Source organism: Phytophthora infestans, genomic scaffold, assembly GCF_000142945.1.
Source record: "Phytophthora infestans T30-4 supercont1.11 genomic scaffold, whole genome shotgun sequence".
In the NCBI taxonomy this organism is placed as follows: domain Eukaryota; phylum Oomycota; class Peronosporomycetes; order Peronosporales; family Peronosporaceae; genus Phytophthora; species Phytophthora infestans.
In genome coordinates, this window is record NW_003303748.1 from 1,898,232 (window position 1) to 1,919,429 (window position 21,198).

The window sequence follows — 21,198 nt, forward strand, 5'->3', positions numbered from 1 at the left end:
GGCTCTACACCTGGATCACGCAGCAGATACCGATGCCGCGATACGTCATGGGCGACGCTGAACAAGCCCAGCGCAATGCAGTTTTCACAGTGTTCCAGAGCAACCCTGGCATGGAGTATGTTATGTGCTTCTTCCACGTCATGACCAACGTGGAGAAGCACATGAAGGGATTTCCCTCGCACGTGGCGGGTGCATTAGTGCGAGAACAGTATGACATGCATTTCGCCCGTGACCAGACCAGCTTTTCCTATCTGCGGGACCAGCTCTTGTGTGCCTGGAGGGACTACCCGGGGCTGGTGGACTTCTGCGACTACCTAGAGACGCAGTGGCTGCGTGGACCGTTCTCACTGTGGCAATGCTACTCAACACCGAGTGGCTTTGTTACAACGAACAATCCTGTTGAGCAATTCAACAAGGTGTTGAAGCGGGATTATACGTTGCGGCGGCGCCTAAAGATGAGCAAGCTGTTGAAGGAGCTGAGTGACTGCTGCATGCACGAATCGGCCAGGCAGTGACCATTCCGAACGGATCCCGAAGCTGCACCCACGCTGACTCGACGCGTGGTGGAGCTCGTTCGGGAGAAGCTGCTCTTAAGGAACTGCGACGCGGACAGCGTCGTGGGGGACGCCGGAGTCGTTCACGTCTTCGAGTATCCCGCGAAGCGCATCGTCGTGGAGGGGGTCAAGCGAACCACGGAGGAGGCGATTGCCTTCTCAGCTTAAATGGGCGTCAATTACGCCAGGATGGAAGTGCAGAACGAGCCACCGTATGGGTGGCCCGCTCAGTTGCGGAGGAAGTGGTGTCCATGTAATTACTCCTTCAAGTTTGGCACTTGTGTGCACCTTATTTTCGCGCTCCGGGCTACGGATCGCATGGATGGAGCAGGTCGGCGCATACTCGCGAGCAGACGCATTGGGCAGAAGCGTGGAGCAGCAGGAACCGACGCTGTCGGGGGTCGTCCGCGAGCAATCGGACCTGCACTGTCTGCAGACTGACCCAGCACTCGCGGATGGGGACGTAGGAGAGGATCTATAGTGGCACGGAGTCTGACTAGGGCCATTGCATATTGAACAAGCGAGTATATCCACAACAGAGCTTACAGTTTTCCTGCACTTGAACTACGTTGATTTTTGGCTCGGGTCCATCCAGCACTTGTTGCACGCGCACTTGAACCAGCGCTGGCTACCATAATGGACAGTCACTTGGGCGCCTGCAGACACATTTTTGACCATTTTCACTCGCACGCGGACTCTCGACCGCGTCTGTTGCTCGATAAAAGCTGTGTTGGGCTCGCAGGCGTGCGAGATGAACCTCGTGACGGAGCCGCAATTCAAGGCATCCACGTCGACGAAGTTTCTGTTGACGGACTTCGCGTTGTACAGCAGCGTGTAGCCGCTGTTCTCCATGACGGCTGCCCGTGGTTGCCCTTCCACCACTGCGGGGAACTCCATCAGCTCCCCGCAGTACTCGCCCAGGACGTCGCCGACTTCGAGATCCGTGGAGGTGTACACCCCGAGGCCTACCCGACCGGTGTCGAAGAGCTTCAACGTGTCCAGCGTCCGCGGTGCGTTGCTGCACCTCGCCCCGAGCTTGCAGTACTTCGGGGTGCAGGACGACGCGGACGCCACGTTGGAGCACGTATCCCAAAAACAATCGCCGAAACACTTGCATGCGTCGACTGCCCCGATGTCCGGGAACTTGACGCCGTTGCGCTTGCAGCTCGTAATGGGCTCGACGTCTGACAGCCGTGGCACCGTCTTGAGCAGCGTGCGAGACTGCTTCGCTGCTGGATCCTGGAACACATCTCGTCTAGCGTGCAGAGTCTCCAGCTGCTCTCTCACCTCAGGGCTGTTCTTCAAGGCCTCGAACTTGACGGCCTGTAACGGCTTCGCGTGGTAGATCTCCGAGCCGCTCTTGGTGATGGCGCACTTTGCCAGATAGCGGCGCTTTCTTGATCTCGGGACGTGCCATTGCGCTCGCGTTTTCTTCGCCTGGTGGCGGATCTTGGCCCGGGCGTGGCGGTTCGGAATCGCCCGCATATACACAGATGCCTCAACTTTGCTTGCTGGACTTGGCTCGGCAGATTTAGCACCGGAAAGCACTCCACTCTCATCACACGACGACACCAAGTCGATAATCTCCCTAATAGACGATCTTTCGTACGCTTGCTCGCTTCGTGCCTTCTTCTCCGACCGTGCTGGAGCTTTACCACCGCTCTCTGTCGCCGCCAACGGCCGGGTTGGAGTGCTGGGCAGCTCCACCTGGCTCAAACTCGGCGCTGGCTCGGGAGAGCTGCACGCGCTGCTCTGGGGTGTCTCCGGAACGATCTCCTCGCTTTATCACGTAGCGCCTCCCGAACGGACTCTACCGCAGCATTGATTGCCCCGGCAAGCGCTGAATTGAGCGCGCTGGCCCTCGATGGAGCTGCAAACGTCCCTGCGACGAGCTTGAACGTCCGTAGCTTCCTCCAGAGCGAAGCACTGGGATCTAGCTGCTTGTCAGACGCAGCAGTGACTCGCTTCATCATCATGTCGCCCGGGATTACGTCCCCGGTGTCCAAATCGACCGGGAAGGCCACGTCCGCGCCGTCGTCAATGCAAGTGACGACGGCGCGCCGAAAGACCTTGGGGTCTCCACAGACGAAGGCACGACAGTAGTACTCGATCGTGTCACCAGCACACAGAGTCTCTGGAGGCAGCTCAGAGGCGCTGAGGCCCGGCATGCTGCTCTGGTGTGTGCTGGGGCGCGTGCGGCTTTCCGGGTTGGCGGCGCTGCTGCTGCTCGTCGACAGCTTCCGCGAGATACTGACTGGAGTGTGCCACCCAAAAGTGGCCCAAACTTGGGTGTGGCCCACCCCAGTCAGTGGACCTTGCATGCTCATCCTCGGCGGGAGCACATCGCGCCGGATGCGCCACCCGGCTGTGCGCGCTGCCGCAGCAGGGCGTCCGAGAATGGCCTCTTCATGCATAGTGTGCTGGGTTTTACGGTGATTTTCAGGCGGGTACAGGTGAACTTAACGTTTACTCGTCCAGTGCATGTAGAGAGCTTGAACATAAGCTTTGGAGGCGGCAGCTAATAAATACTACGTACTTCGAAGTACTGTTTTATCTGTTTGCAAATTGTGCTTTCCTGGAGCTATTGGTAACACTCTGTTCCATCTCAAATCTAACACTTCTCCTTTGCTGACATATTTGTTAAACTAATGGTGTGATTTGGCTAAACGAGCCCACTACGGAAAGCCCTGCCTTAGCTCTATAAAGCAGTATTTTTTGGTAGATCATTGTCAAACAGCAGCGAAGTACAGAGCAAAAGAGCGTCATTTGTTTTGACGGGGTGGACGTCTGGTTTCGCAGTGGGTTGGAAAATTGCTGAGGTTTTCAGAAGAGATCGATTTTTTACGGTCTTACAAGATGTGAAAACAGTTCTTCAAAAACTGCTGTCTGTGCCGCGTTTTCCTGAAAAACGCTTTTGACCAATTACATCAATGTATTTACAATCTGACAAATTTTAGATCTCGCAAAAGGAGAAAATAAATAAAACAAGGTGTGTAGAAAAGAGTTCATCATATAATAAAAGATACTAATTTTGAGTTGGTGGCCCTTCATTTTTTTAAGTGTCTCCTGGCCCTTTTTGCCAAAGGGTCGCAAGGCAATGAGGTTGGAAGCACTCCGTTGCGAATGTGGTGCTTCGAAACTCGGGGGAGTTTGTATGTATTACACGCAATGACAGATTCTGGTATTTTTTGTGCTGTCAAAAAGCACTTATCTATAGTCCTACTAGAAAGATCACAGTAAGTTTTTTCAGCTTACGCAATTAAAGCGACTGTAGCAAGTTAAACAGACCCAATTCGAGTACCGGTACGTTCATATCGGGCGACTTATAATAGCTGGCTGGTATTATATTTGATAGCGATGTTGACAACATCAACATTTGTTGTGCCTGCCGTTAGAGCGATCAGACGGCAGCACATCATGCTTATCTGCACAGCTGACACGTATTATGTAGCTGCCAGCTACATAATACGTGTCAGCTACTAATAGCTGGTAGCCACAAATTAGAAAATAGCAAATCTCTATTCTTAGCCTAATAATAGCCAATGATATCATTTATTTTTGTGCGGCGATGGAACAGAGTACAGTAGTATCATACTTGTCGGCCAGCCCACCAATTTCCGCTCTCATTCTTCAATCCCCCCCCCCCAGAACAAGAATCTAACAAATGCGTCTTTCAACCATCATCCTGGCAGTGTCTGCAGTGACCCTAGTTGCAGGCGTCAATGCCCTGTGTGAGGCTGCAAATGTAGACCAGGCGATGGTAATGCCGCTCACGTACGCTAACTCTGTGAGTGAGGATCTGAACAACGCCGACGGGAAGCGGTACCTGCGGAGTTCCGAGAACGAAGAGAGGTTGGGCGGCGCTAACATGTTTAACATCAAGAAGCTTGAAGATGCGTTGAACGACACCACCTACGCGAAAACGCTGTTCCGTAGATGGAAGCGAAGCGGAGTCAACGAGGACACGATCACTACGAAGTTTAAGAATTTGCAGATATCTTTGGATGAGAACGCTCTCGAGTTGATCCAGAGTTATCGCATCTGGCTCAACGCGCACGCTACCAAAACGAATCCGAAGCTATTTGACAGAGCGAAGATTAAGAAGGCACTGGAGGACGGCACGTACGCGAACGTGTTGTACGGCAGATGGAAGCGTTATGGATTTGAATCGGACGACGTCTTCAAGAGGTTTCAGCGTATGGGGGTCAACAAGGACGATAACCTGTATCAGGTCTACAAGAATTACGTCACCTGGCTGAACGTTCACCACCCACTCAAGAAATCTACGCTAACTACGCCCGAAGCGTTCTTGTTCTACCCGTCTAGAATTCAAAGGGCCAAGTCGGATCCAGCATTTGCTGAAACGCTGTTCGCCAAATGGAAAAGTAGCGGGCTCGACGAGGGTCCTGTCTACAAGAAGTTATGGGATATGGGCCTAAAGAAGGACAATGCCATCTACAAGCTCTACACGGACTACGTTTTGTGGCTTGACAAGCATTTTCCGTTACCAGCGAAGGCTACTAATTAGTGCAGAAACGTCCGATTACGGACGCCACGTCGGTGTGTAGTATTTCAATTCAGTGGTCATTTCAATACTGCAAACGAAAACATTTTTTAACGTTCGAACATGACATGCACCTGTAGTCCAGGATTGCTAAAAACATAAACGTAACATACTTTCGGGACAGCATCTACGCCAAGAAACACTTAAAAAAAAATGTGTTTCATCTTTTAACGCCAATATTATGAATCCTAAGAAAAAGTAAAACGAGCCGCAGTTGGTTAATCGGACAAAAATTGCAAAAAAACAACTCGCTGCGCTCAATGGTATGCGGTGATGCAGTTTTTATTCTGAAGAAAGTTAGTAAATTCTACCTCGAAGTTCTTTCTAATTTGCAGGGATACAAACAGCTTTATGTTTCGCTTAGCGTTGACTACCAAGCGTAAAAATCTTTGTTAGTAGCTTTTGTTCAAAAAATGCAATTATTTTTATGCAAAAAAATCAAGTGGCTTAAGCAGCTTTGCATTGCAACCGATATCAGAGCTCCTCGTTAAACACTTTTTAAAAGTGTCTCTTGGCGCTGATGCTGTCCCGTAATTACCGAGATGATATCACTTTGATGTATAGGGAGCTTCGCAAAGGGAGCTTCTCCCAGCATATTTTTGCCTTTTCATCAGATTTGTGCTCAAGAAAACATGTTATTTTAGTTTGTGTTGGAAATTTTATGTCACTTTTGAGCTTTTTACGGCATGTAGTACAGATCTCTCTGTGTAACCGGTGTGAGATCTCAAATACGGTTAAGGAGCATGAAATGTATTGCCAGTCAGTACTGGACGGCATTTTACTCCACGAATTTGTGTTTATTATCGGTTACAAAATAAACACCCTGATCATGAATTTACGGAAAATTAAACGTCTCAATACAAAACTCAGTACTTTTGTACTACGTATTATGAAAGCGCACTGCTCGTCGGAATTTCCAGCGGAATGGGACGATTTCAGCCGATACATGCTGGAGTGGATAGGCATGGATATGCTCCAGCGGAATCTTAACCAAATCCCAGCGAGTTTCATCCGAACAGACGGCGGATTTCTGAATGTGTTTTTCTTTTTGATTTCACAAAACCCTCATTAAATCAATAGTCAAGCTCATACCACTGCGCGAGATGATATTCGAGAACAGGGGTTGAAAAATAAAAAACGCTATTATATTTTTGTTTTCAACCAATTTACATTGCAAAACAGGACTAATCAATAATATGATATTTTGACCAATTATTGCAATAAATACATCAGCGGCTGATGTAAGGCCCGTTCTCAACCGGGGTGGACGCATGTGTTCTCGGACACTTTGGGATCTGCTTGGCTAGATGGGTATAACAAAAAATGTGCCCGTATTAGAATCCACACGCATGCGTTTGCCGTGCGTTTTCCGATTTGGACCAATAACATGTTGCTTTTATTTCTTACGTTTTACCGTTAAGCTTGACATTCAGATGCCACTTGTCCCGCTCCCATCGACATGACGCGTATCTCATTTCGTCCCCACCGTATTACGCAGCAGCAGTACGTCCCTACAGCTCGACAACGGCGTCGGTGGAAAGACGACGACATCTTGTGCGGTATTCTCGTCTATATGGCTGTCTTCAAGCGCCATCGATCACATAGGAAGGTAGATCCTGTTGTTCGTGAACGCATTTCATGGCGAGTCCATGCCACCGCGCTTTTGAAAGAGTCTGCGTTCAAGAAGTACTACAGGATGAGCTTTAATACTTTCGAGGAATTACTACGTGTTGTGGGACCCTATTTGGTAGTCGACTATTACCAGTCGCTACGCCGTTCTCGCGGTGTCCCTCCACTCACGCCAGCTGCAATGCTACAATGCGCGCTCTCATGGCTAGCAGGGGGGAGCCATCACCACATCCGTGTCATAACCGGATGTAGTACTGCTACATTCTACCGTGTTGTGTATCGTGTGATGTACGCTATCAACGATACTGACGCTCTAGCGCCTCAATTTCCAAAACCGCTGGATGATATGAAGCGAGTTGCGTGCGAATTTCAGTCTCTCAGCAATCGAGGTGTTATTGATGATTGCATTGGTGCGATTGACGGGTACCTTTGCCCAATACGCGTTCCTCGTCAAGATAAGTGCGGTCGCGTACTATCGTTTTTCTCCGGACACTATCAGAAATATGGACTGAATATCCAAGCTTGTGCAGACTCTCTTTCTCGATTTACTGCGTTTTCGATCAACTCACCTGGTGGAATGAATGATTCGTACGCTTTCCAGTGTTGGCAATATTCTACAAGAAGTCTCAGGCAACTACTTCGTCATCGGCGATAATGCTTATGTCCAAATTAAGCGTGTAATGACTCCTTTTAATAAGACGCTGTTGGTAGACAGACGAGACCGTGACAACTACAACTTTCATATAAGCCAGCTACGAATTCGTATTGAAATGGCTTTTGGACTTCTCGTGAACAAGTGGAGAATTCTAAAGCAGCCACTTCATGTTCGCCTTCGTCAATGTCGCGTTATTATATCATCATGTATGAGGCTACACAATTTCTGCATTACCCAGCGTTGTGCATCGTCAGCCAAACCACCTGATCAGGTCTTGGGGCAATAGCTCGGGAAGTAAGGTCGTGAAATGATCAGGAGCCACTCACATACGATTCGTCGGAAGTTGAGCTAGAAAATGGCAGCCACGTCGATTTGCTGGACGAAAGGGTTCGATCGAATTAGTCAATCGCATTTCAAGACATAATTTGCATCGTCCCCAGCAAATTTTACTGAGAAGTAAAGGCCGTATTAATGCAGTAATGACCACTGCCCAGCAAGTACCGACGGAAGCAGAAATGATCAGTGTGTCATCAGCACCAGGGCCCTCTCGACCTGATCAAGACAACACAAATGATGATGCACGTGGCACAGCTAGTATCTTGCAGTGGCAAGTGGTGTAACAAGATTAGTTTATCAGCGGGTTATTAAGCCGTCGTCAAGCCTTTTCTTTTTTTAGTCTGACGTCTTTCCACACGAGAAAGCGGCAGCGGTTGCTGCTAACAAAGTAAAATACAAGCCACGTCCAGCGCCTGAGTGTAACCTAGGGAGTCTTTCTCCAGTCGCAGTGAACGCCAACTACCGACGGTTCAGCCGTGGGAGGCGCTTCACTACCATTTTAGGTCTGTTCGCGCTCGCTGCCAAGATTTTTTTTTGATTTTTTTTGCCTCCAAGCACCACTTAACCGGCACCATCACTTCGTCCCGCTTCAACAAGCTTCAATCTACAAATCAATTGTCGGCATGTCCTTAGTGACCTTCTCGAAGAGCGCGGTACCGGCCGCCTGTGCTGTGTTCCGTGAACGCAGACACAGACACAGACAACTCCTCCCGTGGCACGTTGGCGCTGACCGATAGCACTACGTACGCCTATTTCTCGTTCAGCCTAGACAAGAGAATCTCGGCCGACGTAGTGTTCGGCGCGGGTATGGTGGGGCTCTGTCCGATCCGTCGTAGCGCGGCCAGATCCTTGTGCTGACGTATTCCCTTATTGGCAGTTACGGCGTACCCGACATCGACGTCAAGGGTGCGTTCAACCTGCCCAAGTCCTTCGAGTCGGGAACAGTACAGAACTCGGGTTTCAGTGTGTCCAAGTACTCGCATGATCACGAAGCGTGTCTGCCGTGCTGGGCAAGGTCGTATTCGAGGGCCAAACCACTGAGTTCGTGGAGCCCAACAAGGCGAACCTCGTGGCCGAAGTGACCGTCGAGGAAGTGACCGTGTACAACAGGGGCGCGTCTCCCAAGTTCGTATCCTTCCGCTGCGGAATGAAGCACAACATCGTGCGGTACTTGTCCTACATGGAAGTGAAGCTCACGGTCGTGCCCTACGACTACGACCTGCCCGATAGCGAGCTGCAGTACGAAGGTTTCTCCATCAATAACGATCTGCTTACCCGACTGTAAGACCATCGACAGCATCCGTTGGGCCTTCAACCAAGAGAGCATCTAGCCTATATTCGGTATCTATCTGGGTAACCAGAACCGAGCTCTGGTCGCCGGTGTCACCACGGACAAGTTGAAGTACGGCTATTGCGGTATGAATTAGTCCTGCATCGACATTCGCTCTACACGCTGCCGCGTCACGCCGCAGAGCCACGAATACTCTTAAACTCGAGCACTCTGTCTGAGGCTAGAAGACCCTCTCAATTAGCGCCAACGACAAGTCGAACAAGGGTATTATCCACGAACACAAGTCTTTCTTCTCGGCGCAGTTCCACCTGGAGGCATGTGGTGTCCCCACGAACACTTGCTTCCTCTCCGGCCTGCTCTTGGAAAATGTCAACAGCGCTCCACCTATGTGCACATTCATGAGCACGACCGCCCAGCGTTTCGTTCTGGTGGTCTGTCGATCGGTCAGGCTGGCGAGCTCGACTACTCTAGCCAGACCATCGCTGCTGTACGTGAGGAAGGCGTTCACGTCATACATCGCCACGGTGCAGCCATCTCAGGTTCTGGTCGACAACATCCACTTCATGCCGGCGCGTGCCGAGGCAATGCTGGAGAGCGTTACGAAGGAGTAGCTGGTTGGAGTCCTGATGAGTGTGGGTGACCAGACGGCCCTGTCCGTCGGTATCGAGCTGTACCTGAACGGCGACCTGGAACGGCACAACGTCCGCGTCATGGGCACGTTGTTCGAGATGGCTGAGTTGCTGTCCCCGATAAACTACCTGCACATGACGTACGGCGACTTGGAGGACGACATCCCGACGAGAGAGAAGGCCATCGTGGTGCTCGACAGTGGCACACACCGCAACGTTTCGTTTGTGAAAATAGATTGGTGTGTCGTGAGTGCTGTGCGTACGTGGGCAAACCGGCGATCGTGGTCAACTGCTTGAGCTGGAGAGAGCGGCCTGGTGAAGAACTCGCCGCACTAACCAGGAAAAGACAGTGATGCAGGTTTTAACGATGAAACTAGGAGTAACGAGGATGTTGAGCTAGACAACTCGGATCAGAAGGAAGCGACTCTATCCCATGAGAATGACCAGCAGCGTGATAAGGCTGCGTGGACCGTGCTAATGTGATTGACCTACTGGATGAATGCAACGACGTCGAGTGAATTCTATAAACTAACAATGCGCGTACGATAGCTGTCTGCAGCGTGAATCTACACCGACATATACAGCGCATAAGGCAGTTGTAAACGCGATCAGCTTTATCAAAAGGCACATCCTGAAACACAATTTTCGTATCATGTTATATTTTTACCAAGCAGATCTGACGGCGCTGTTGCTGCTTGCTGTTAGCCATCACGTGAGCGGACACTGTCCATGATCCGCTGTCGCTCCTCTAGAAAGAATTCCAAATCCCCTTGTAACCGTAGCTTTATAGAACTGGCGGCGGAGTTCATTTCGCACTCAATCGCACTAATGCGCTTGCGAATGTCGTCGGGCATTTTATGCTGCTCGCCGCGTACTCGCATCGAAGCTTCTTGTTCTTGCTCCCTTCCAAGAGCGACCCCAGCTTCCCGCGCCGCTGCAATTCCTCCAACTAGCGTAACGAGAGCATCCATAGCTTCAGCTTCAGATTTTTGCTTCTTGTTCGGTGTGGTTTTGGTGGGTGAGCGCACATTGCGTTTTCGGCTGCCACCGCGCTGACTTGGCGTGGCACGACGCTCCCGCATTGGGGTGGATACGGGAGCGGGGAGCGAATCAAACTCATCCTCCTCGTACATACCACCACGAACGCAGCTCAGTGCTTCCGGTCGAAGCTACAGTAATTTTACAAATCGCTTATGTTATACAAGGTATGGCAGCAAACAAACTAAAGCCCAAATTTCTACCTTGGTCCAGTACCACAAATAAAGCACATCCGCTTTGCCATGCGTAAACTTCTTGAATTCCTGATCGTGGGTCCCGGATAGACGAAAGTTGGCTTCGGAGATACTGAAGAAGGACGTCAGCTCCTTCCAAAGTTCTTCCAACTTTGCGGCACTATGCGGCACAATGGTTCCCGGGGTGATTCCCACGAAGTCGACGTCGTCAGCGATCAGTCCACTATATTCCTCGTCGTTCTCTTTGTACGCTGTTTCAAAATCGCGCCAGAAAAGAGCTTTCTCAGAAAACTGGGGGTCGTCTAAATCAGCTCGATCAAAGTTTTTTCCTACAAATACAACAAAATAGTCAATTGCATGGCAAATATATCCAACATGATTCATACCAGTAGCTTCAACAAGTCTTGTCACCATATCCTTGGACAGCACGACATTCACTAAGCGGAACATGCAGTGCTTGGTACGACGGGTGTTGCCAGAAGCCATTGTCGATGCAGATGTAGGGCCTTCGCCCCTGTTTACCAGCTCATCATACCGGCGGAGGCACTTTATGCGATCGGCCTTATTTGTCCGCGTGTTAAGCTTGATCTCTCGTATGGTGCATTCCTTGCGAATGAGATCCTGTGGCATTTTCTCGTACGGCTCCCACGCAAAATGCCCTTCAGTTAGTGATCCACTTAGAATGGTAGGGACAGTATCAATCCTTTCTGCATCTCTCGCCCTTATTTGTGCTGCGTCGGAATCGCTTGAAGCTGGACAAACGGAAGGTAGGGCATCGGACTCAGCATTTTCCATAACGTAATTAGAGCGGTTACCGTGAATTGTGACAGCGACCACCCCATTGGTTGGTAATGCTGTAATTGAAGGTGCCACCGTGGCAAGCTCCGCCGCGAGACGGCGAGCCACTGGAACTTCTCGATTCGGGTCCTTCTCAGCTTCCATTGTTTTGTTGGAAGGGGGAAACGCGGATCTACAGCATAAACAACGTATTTTACTGGCCAATATTTGTTTTTGTTGCACCAATAAATGTCGTTCAGTTTCATTCTCAACCGAGCACACGGGGTAGGGCACGCGTGCACGCATGCGTCAATAAAAACGCTTCGGTTGAGAACGGGCCTAAGTATAAATGTTGTAAGTCATTAAGTATTGCAGAATATTTTACATATTCATAAAGAGTTGGAAGGAAGAAGGAGCAGGAATAAGTTATTCCGACAAAAAAGCAATAGCTATTTTATTGATATTACTTTTTCCAACCTCTGTTCGAGAATAGTACAGTTGGTAACCACTCGCATTTGTCCTTGTGACGGGGTCACACAGCACCTTGCGCTAGAGGAAGTTATCTTCCGAGAGTATACAAACTCTCAGTGAACGGCAGTTCACAGGTCCCCTCTTTAATTAAAGAGAGCGAAGTGACCTAAATAAGGTAGATTGTAAACTGAGTATATTTATAGGTAGGTTAAGTTTGGGTTTAATACAAACTATTAGTTACCTATAGAAATGCAATGTCATTTAACCAATGGTTGGCTTTGAACGACCTTGGTACCTTGTACCAAATATCCCGAAGTATGACGTGTCATACTCCTGAAGTGTGAAGTGTCACACTTCATGTAACCAGGGTACACTTAGGGCTACGTACCCCGTTACATCCTCCCCCACTTAGGTTCGGTTTACCGACCAATCAGAATGAAGAGGTGTTCGTCACAAGCTCTCATTCTCAAAGTCGAAATCCATCGGCTTGGCCGCGCGAGCGCGGCGGAGGCTCACTTCACAGTTAGAGCCTCGAGCAGCAACCTGTGCGCTCTTCGTCTAGGTCTCCACTTCGACCGTTATCATGCCTCGTGGCACTGCAAAGAGCGGTGCTAAGACACGCTCCAAGGCTGCTGCCGGTAAGGTGCAAGCCAAGCGCACTAAGCCTCACGGCAAAGGCTCTGCACTCAAGGAGGCTACTCAGGTGGCCTCCGAGGCAATCGATTCCTCTGGTGACGCGGCTGTGGACAAGCGCGCAAGCAAGCGCGCAGTCCGTCGCCCTCATCTTCAGACATTCGTCCGAACCCTCGGTTCGTAGAACGTGAGTTCAACTCGGGCGGTAAGGATGATGCCGAGTCCGAGAGCACTCACGATGCTCCTGCGGACTCTGTGGGAGGGCACAGCCCAAGTAGCCCAGTGGAGCCACAAAGAATGACAGCGTGCAGTTCGCTCGCCTAGTGATCCAAAGGGGATCAACATCCCCAGGACCCTCCTGTGCCGCTCTGAAGAAGTCCGGCCCGTCAAGGCTAAGGGCAGCTCCCAAAAGCCGGGTGGCCGATGAGGAAGAGAATCCTCGCAAACCGTCTCTCGCTTGGCGGAGGGTCTTGCGCGTGCTAAGGCCTCTAAAAGCCGAAGGCGCAAGCCCTCAAATAAGCGTACAGCCTCTAAGGCTCACTCCGCGAGGAGAAGGAGACTCGTCGCTCCTATCGGAGTATCTTCGACTCCTCGGATGAAGAGGAGGAGAAGGAGGAAGAGGAGGAAGAGGAGGGTGCTATTGTTGAGCCCCGGGAGGTCTCGAATGACCTCGACCAGCAGCAAGAGGAGTTCCAAGCTGCCCAGCGTGTGCGTGGGGGTTCGGTGGCGGCACCCGTCAGCCAGGGAGCTGCCATCAACTCAAGAGGGTATTGGCCTCCCGAGGAGAGCTCTGGGGCTGACCTCTTCTTAGAGCTTCTCGTCGCTCCTCGTGGCCTTGTGGGCGGCCACACTTCTAGGGGCATCTATGAACGAGCCCTTGTTCAGAAAGAACAGTTGTTCGTCGACAACGTGGAGGCTGCTCGGTGTGTGCTTCTCGCGCCACACCGCATTCCCCTTAAGGACTTCACGACTTGTCGTAAGAAGCCCGAGAGCCGGGGTGGTCTCTATCCACTTCGGGAATACCCCTGGGTTATGCCCGAGAACTGTCCCACGTGGAGTTCTTGTGAGGACATGTTCTGGGCGTGGGTGGAGACTCTTAGGTACTCACCCACGGAGTTACGGGAACTCCATGAAGATCGGCTGCTGTCCCGCATCCTGGACCAGCGTGATCTTCGTGTGAGGTTTGCCCACTTGATCAGCAAGCGTATGCTGCCACGCTGCCACGGGACATCCTGAAGCGCGCGGCTTCTAGCGCTCACGATGAGCGCGGGTACGGTATGTATTCATCATCCGTACCCCGTTCGGGCAAGAAGCCCCAGACTACTTATGAAGCTGCCGCCGCTTCTGTTCCCAGATTGCGACAGCCTTCGGGCAGTCAATCAGGAGCCGTTAAATCGGCTCCCACGAGTTCTCGGAGTGGGCATAACCCCTTCACTTCACGAGGAGCTGTCGCTTACCGCGACACCGTCGCTCCTGGAGGATCCGCTCCACGTGGAAGTGGACTTCTCCATTCTGGTCAAGCAGGGGCGGAGGTGCCCTCGTACGAGTACGAGTACTCGGCGCCTCCCGAGAGCCACTCTCGTTCGAGTGCTCCGACTGCGGGTCCGACACGGGACCCTGAGGTTGACCGCCTCCGTCAACGTCTCCTCGTGCTTGAGATTGCACTTGGCCTTGGGACTGGCGGTAATGCTGCCGCCCAGGCCGGGAATCAGGGCGAGCTCGCTCGTCTTGCGGGTCGCCTGGACCTGGTGGAGCGAGAGGTCGCGAGCCTGCACCTGCGGGTGGACCGCCGGGCCTCTTCGTCCGATCTGGACGAGGCCTTTCGCATGATCCGACGGATCGAGGCTTTGTTGCCACGTCCGGAGCCGCCTGCGGCACACTCCCAGACGTACGCGTATGGTGCGTACCCGGCGTACTCAGCGTACTCGGCGTATGGCGCCGGGGTCCGTTCGTATGGAGCCCCTCCGGCGTACGGTCTTGACCGCAGCCTTGCCGTCCCGGCCGAGGCTTGAGTGTCTGCTCCGACGACCTCGTCGACGAATGTGACCGGCCCTCGCTTCGAGGAGCTGGGTCAAGGGGGGTCTGCGAGTCAGCAACCCCCTGCGGGTCAAAGTACCGCTTAAGACGTCCGACATAGAACGTCGGTTGCGTCGTCATTGACTTTGGAAGGTCGATGGTGTACGACGCACCATGTCTGGCCAGGACTGCAAAAGGTCCGATGAAGCGGTGCTTCAGCTTGTTGCTGCCGACAGAGCTAACAGTGTCTAGAGGTAGGTTCCTCGTGTCTAGTAACACTAAGTCACCAATCTCAAATATACTTAAGTTTCCTCTTCCTTGTTTGTCCGAGTACTCCTTTTGTTTATCTTGGGCCGCTGCCATGGCATCGCGGACCCTGCTGACAATGTTCAGCTTGGTATCCATAAAGGATTCCACCTGTTTCCGCAGCGAAACTGGCCTCACATCCGAGACCTGGGAGGAAAGGGCTTTCCGAGCCTCTCCCCCACTTAGAATAGAGGAGTCAGTGTTTCCTCGAAGAGTGAGAGGCACTCTGGGGTGGCGGAAGCCGTTCAAGTAGAACGGCGTGAACCCCGTGGACGCGTGCACCGCGTTGTTGAGCGCAAACTCAACAACTGGAAGCTGCGTCGACCACGTACGTGGCGCTGCCGCGCACACACTGCGCAGAGTGTCCTCGAGCACTCGATTGACGCGCTCTGTCTGGCCGTCTGTCTGTGGATGGTCCGCAGTGGACATCTGCAGACAAGTTCCCAGTAATGGAAACAGCGTTTTTCAAAACGCAGCCGTGAACCGCAGGTCTCGGTCCGAGACAATCTTCTCCGGGAGACCGTGATAGCGGGACACGCCATCGACGAACAACCTAGCGGTTTGTTCGCCCGTAACAGTGGCGGGAACTGGAGCAAGATGTACCATCTTGCTCAGCCGACACACGAACACCAATATCCGGTGTTGCCGTGTCCGTCGGCGGGAAGCCCAAAGATGAAGTCAAGACTCATCGACCTCCAACAGTCAGCCGGTACGGGCAGGCTCTGTAGTGGAGCCGAAGAGTGCCCTGCGGGTTTGACCCGCTGACATGTTTCGCATGTCTTAACGTACCGAGCGACCCACTTGTACATGTGGGTCCACCAGAAGGACTGAGAGACCGACAGAAAGGTCTTCTCGCGGCCCAAGTGGCCGCTGGAGGGCGCGTCATGCGCCTCCGCGAGGATGTCGAACTTAAGATCCTCGTCGCTGGGTACGACCACCCGTGGAGGATCAGTGGGCTCCACCCGGTAATAGAGGAGGCCCTCCTTCAACTCATATCGGTGGAGCCGTGAGCGCTGTCGCGACGAGAGCCAGTCGGACTTCGCGCTCGTTCCGGCCATCAGGAACTTGACGATAGGCGCGACAGCCTCATCGTCTCGATACGCCATGCGTATCCGATCATATAGATCCGTTGTCACCCGCGTGATGTGGGCCAACTCATAGTCAGGACGCCGAGAGAGAGCGTCCGCAAGCACGTTGAGCTTGCCGGGCTTGTATTCGACGCGGAAGTTGTATTCCGCGAAGAAGGACAGCCACCTCGCCATCCTTTGGGAGTGGTGAGGCAAGTTAGTCGCCGTCCTCAAGGACGCGTGGTCTGTGTAGATCACAAAGGGCCTAGAGCCCAGAAGGTGAACACGGAACTTCACAAGGGCATATTTCATTGCCAGGAGCTCCTTGTCGTGGACAAGGTAGTTCCGCTCGGCGGCTTTGAGCTGCCTGGACTGGAACGAGATGACTCGTTCATGTCCAGCCGTGTCGGCCTACAGCAGTGCACAACCGATGGCATACTCGGAGGCATCGCAGACGACGCTAAACGGCTTCGTCTCGTCCAGCATGGCCATTACAGGGGCATATTGGAGACTGGCCTTGATGATGTCAAATGCATTCTTGTGCCCTTGCTCCCAGCGCCAGTCGGCGTCCTTCTGAAGGAGACCCGACAAGGGCTTAGTGAGGCCCGCGTATCCTGCGCTGTACTTGTGAAGGTAGTTGGCCAAGCCCAACCACTTTCGAAGATCCTTCTGGGATCGGGGCGTCGGCCATGCCGCTATGGCTTTGACCTTGTCTGGGTCAGCCCGAACGCCCACGGTGCTTACGAAGCAACCGAGAACTTTAATCTCTGGTGACGCGAAAACGCTCTTGTTGATGTTGGCGTAGAGCTTGTTCGCTCGCATTACGTCCAACACTCGACGGAGGTGTCCTAGATGCACCTCCATGGCCGTCTTGCTTCCCTCGGCACGGCTATGGACGAATATGTCGTCGAAGTACGTCTGTACGAAGGTACGCAAAGGGCGGAACAACTGCGTCACCAGGCGATTGAACGTCGCCGGGGCGTTAGACAAGCCCTGCGGCATGACGAGCCACTCCCAAAGCATGTCGCTTGGAGTGCTTACCGCGGTGAGCGGGATGTCGCTCTCTCGCATCAGGATTTGGTAGTATCCGTCTACCAAATCCAGCTCACTGTACAGTACGCTCCCGGCCATGTTGTTCAACAACACATCCTTTCGTGGGATTGGTGTTTGGGCCGGCACCGCTGCGTTGTTCAGCTTGTTATAAGCGTGAACCAGACGCCACTTTCCGTTCGGTTTACGAACGCAGAAAGTCGGCGTCGAGTGCGGGGATTTCGACTCCCGCACCATGCCTGCCTTCGCTTTCGCGGCGAAGAAGGCATCAATGACCTCGCACTGTTCGCGCGGGAGAGGCCATTGCCTCGTGACACAATACTTTGTGCCGTACGCCTCGATCCGGTGGGAGTTGGGTCGGTGGGTGTTTGTTCACCACGTCCGCGTACTCCTTCACCAAAGGATACACCGGATCCTTGGGGTTCTTGAGAATCTCAGAGCCCAAGCGCGCCTGACGCTGCTTGTTCATGTCTTCTAGGACGTTCTCGTCCAAGACAGAGGAGGAGTTCAGCTCCTCCTGAGTGGTCTCAGGTCTCATGAGTACCATCTCAGCAATCTCTCCAGCCTTGAGGCTGGTCAGGAAAGACTCAGCCGTCATTTCCTCGAGGTGCAGTATCTCTGCAACCTCTGGCAACGGTTCCAAGTGGACACCAGATGCCTTGACGGGTAAGCCGGTCTAGCCATCGAAGATGTGATAACACTCTTCCACCGGCCTTGTCGGAGGAGCCCGGGACCTGGACTCCGAGTCGCTTGAAGCGACGTCGTTGCCGACGGCGGCTGTGACGGGGAGCTTTGCTGCCCACGTCTAGGGATGTCGTCGCTACGACATCCGAGGCACTCGTGGCCTCGTGTAGTACTGTTGTACCCACACAGGAAGCGTGTTCAACGTCTTCCTCTTCAGTTAAGGTCTGGGCGACCGCGTGTGGCACTGTGTTACCCACATAGGCGTGTTCAACGCCTTCCTCTTCAGTTAAGGTCTGGGCGACCGCGTGCGGCACTGTGTTACCCACACAGGAAGCGTATCCGACGTCTTCCTCTTCTGTTAAGGTCTGGGCGACCGTGAGTGGAACTCTGCTACCCACTCTGAACACGCTGTTTTCAGTGTTCATGACAGCTGCAGCTGTCGGCGGAAATAAGTTACCCGCCTGTGGACCTAAGTTACCCACTTGGCCAGCGCCTCTTCTGGGCGCGGCCACCATCAAAACATCCTCGGAGTCGTCATGTACGTCGACGACTCCCAAGCATCTGCAGGATGCTTTGGTACCCTGACAGCCCTTGCGGGCGCCCCGGGTCCTGACAGAGGTGGTAACATGACTCACCAATGCTCTGTCGGACTGCGCAGGGCGGCTGGCACCGATTGCCTTTCCTCGCCAGTCGATCCAGGGCTCGTGCTTCTCAAGCCAGGGCATGCCCAGGATCATATCATATGAATCCATATCGAGAACAGTGAGCTGTTCGAGGCTTTCAAAGTCTTCAAACTTGACGGCCAGATCCACTTGGACGTTGGGGACAGTGACGACCTTCCCGTCGGCCAGTCGTACTGACACCGTCCCGTTGCCCTTGCTTTCTCTCAAAGCATCGGACAACTTGTTGCTGTTGCACGAGACCGTCTGGCGGCGTGCGAAATTCTTCGACGCCCCAGAATCGATCAAAATTCTAAAGGGACGATCGTATCCCCGTACACATCCGTGTACTACGAGCAACCCGCCGCTGCTCTTCGCCGATTCGAGAGTGCGAAGACTCTCAGGGGCTAAGTCCCCGTGGTACGCGCCACCCGCGCACCCATCACGAAGACTTAGTTCTTCCCCAGTAGGGCGCCCCGCCCCTACTGGTTCCCGGCGTTCCCCTGTCCCCTAGATCCTGGCTTCTGCCAGCAATCCTTGAGGACGGGCTTGGGGAAGGACCGTCTGCGGAGTCTTTCCGCGGGACAGTCGCGCTTGAAGTGGCCCATCTTCCCGCAGCCGAAGCAGCGGATGTCACGCTGTTCGGCGGACCCGAGCTCCATAAGAACTGGTCCGTTGGGACTTGTTCGACCGGGAGCCGACAAGGAGCTCCCAGGCCACGCTGAGGCCGGCGTACGCGCCTGGCGATAGCTGTACTCTTCTTGAAGAGCCACTTAAATCGCCTCTTCAAGGGTGCTTGACTGCACCCGGAACAGCTGAGTGCGTGCGGGGCCCACTCGAAGGCCGTCCATGAACACAGTCATCTTGATGTGTTCGCTGAGTGGGTTTCCCACTAGGGACGCCGTGAGCTCCCGTATCTCTTGCACATACTCGTGCAGTTTGCGCCTTCCTTGTTTACACGCGAGGAAGCGCGAACGCTGGTGGTACTCGTAGTTCGCCGGGAGAAATGCGGCTCGGAGCTGTTCGCACAGCTGAGCCCAGGATGTGAAACATCCAGGGGATGTTGCTTCCCGTGTGTACACCCAACTCTTAGCACGGCCGCTAAGGTTGGAGAGTGCAAAAGCAACACACAGTTGCTCGGTCGAGATCTCCATCGCGAGCTCTACTTCTCGGACCCAGAAGTGAAGGTTCTCGCCTTCCTTCCCTTCATACGGCTTAGCCTTCAGCCGTATTGGCTTCGGGTGAGGCGGATTTGCTTCCGCCGCCGGAGCCTGCAGGTTCTCCCGCACATGCGCGATGAGGCCCTGCTCGTACGCGTCGAATGCATTGACGCGCTCGAGCTGCTCAGCGGGTGTTGACACCACCAGGCTCTGCAGGGCCTCCATCCCGAAGATGCCTGCCATCTTCCGAACCGACTCGAACTGAGAGTCGTTCATATGGGAGAAGTCGCTCCTATCCATGGCAACGAACTTCGGAGAGGTTCAGGTAGTCTACCCGCGGTGGCGTGGATTGACTACAAGTGCTACCAGGTGTGACGGGGTCACACAGCACCTTGCGCTAGAGGAAGTTATCTTCCGAGAGTATACAAACTCTCAGTGAACGGCAGTTCACAGGTCCCCTCTTTAATTAAAGAGAGCGAAGTGACCTAAATAAGGTAGAGTGTAAACTGAGTATATTTATAGGTAGGTTAAGTTTGGTTTTAATACAAACTATTAGTTACCTATAGAAATGCAATGTCATTTAGCCAATGGTTGGCTTTGAACGACCTTGGTACCTTGTACCAAATATCCCGGAGTATGACGTGTCATACTCCTGAAGTGTGAAGTGTCATACTCCTGAAGTGTGAAGTGTCACACTTCATGTAACCAGGGTACACTTAAGGCTACGTACCCTGTTACAGTCCTTAACCCATTCGAACCCACTCTTGAGGCACACCGCCATTTCTCACACGAGATATATTCACTTCATTCAGCTTTTCGATAGCAGTGACACATCGACCAACGTGTCCACCTGTTGGTAGGGCAAAAAATCATATACCCGCGTCGCAGAATCTTAAAGACTCTCGTTGCCAGCAAACCTTTTCATGCCTAACACGAATTCAGGAGGCCCACCGAATATGGCGCAGAATACTCTCTTCACATTCTCTCTCTGCAAAAGACTAGAGTGGAACCGCAAAAAGTAAGGATTTTTCGCAATAATCCTTTCTCCAATTTCTTCTGAAATTTCCGATTAGTCATATTTTAAGAGCTTATTTTCGAGCAGAGGAAGTACCAGATTAGTGGTACCTTGTGTCCTTCGTACCGTCCATCAGTTGCATCACGGCGTTGGCCATGCAGAGACTCTCGCGCGGGCTGTACGCGGCGACAAGGCATCGAGCGTCTTCCTCTGTCTCTGCTCGTCTTATTGCAGCATCAACTGGCCCAAATTCACCGGTATGGTACTCAAATCGTAGGTTATTAAGCGTTGCATCCGCCGTTCAAGAGCCACCAAAACTCGGACGTTTTGCACGCCGTCGAGCCAAGAAACAGCGTGTCTCCACCACACTGGAGCCTCCCCAAGAGCTCTCAAACGATGAACCTTCCGATAAGCAGCAAATGAATAAGGATTTCAAACTCAATGTGCACCGATGCGTCGTCCAGGAGCAG

At 52.7% G+C, this 21,198-nt stretch overlaps 2 protein-coding genes across 2 annotated transcripts; one reads left to right on the forward strand and one right to left on the reverse strand.

Annotated features, from left to right (window-relative positions):
• Window positions 1-4,218: 4,218 nt before the first annotated feature.
• Window positions 4,219-5,082, forward strand: PITG_07569 (secreted RxLR effector peptide protein, putative; the record flags this gene model as incomplete). Its single annotated transcript, XM_002904507.1, has 1 exon — window positions 4,219-5,082. One exon carries the CDS (start codon window positions 4,219-4,221, stop codon window positions 5,080-5,082), a length of 864 nt encoding a protein of 287 aa, XP_002904553.1.
• A 5,772-nt stretch (window positions 5,083-10,854) lies between these two features.
• PITG_07570 (uncharacterized protein) lies at window positions 10,855-11,520 on the reverse strand (the record flags this gene model as incomplete). The annotated part of the gene is made up of 2 exons (XM_002904508.1): window positions 10,855-11,219; window positions 11,277-11,520. The coding sequence occupies 2 exons, from the start codon at window positions 11,518-11,520 to the stop codon at window positions 10,855-10,857; spliced, it is 609 nt and encodes a 202-aa protein (XP_002904554.1).
• Between the last annotated feature and the right edge of the window lie 9,678 nt (window positions 11,521-21,198).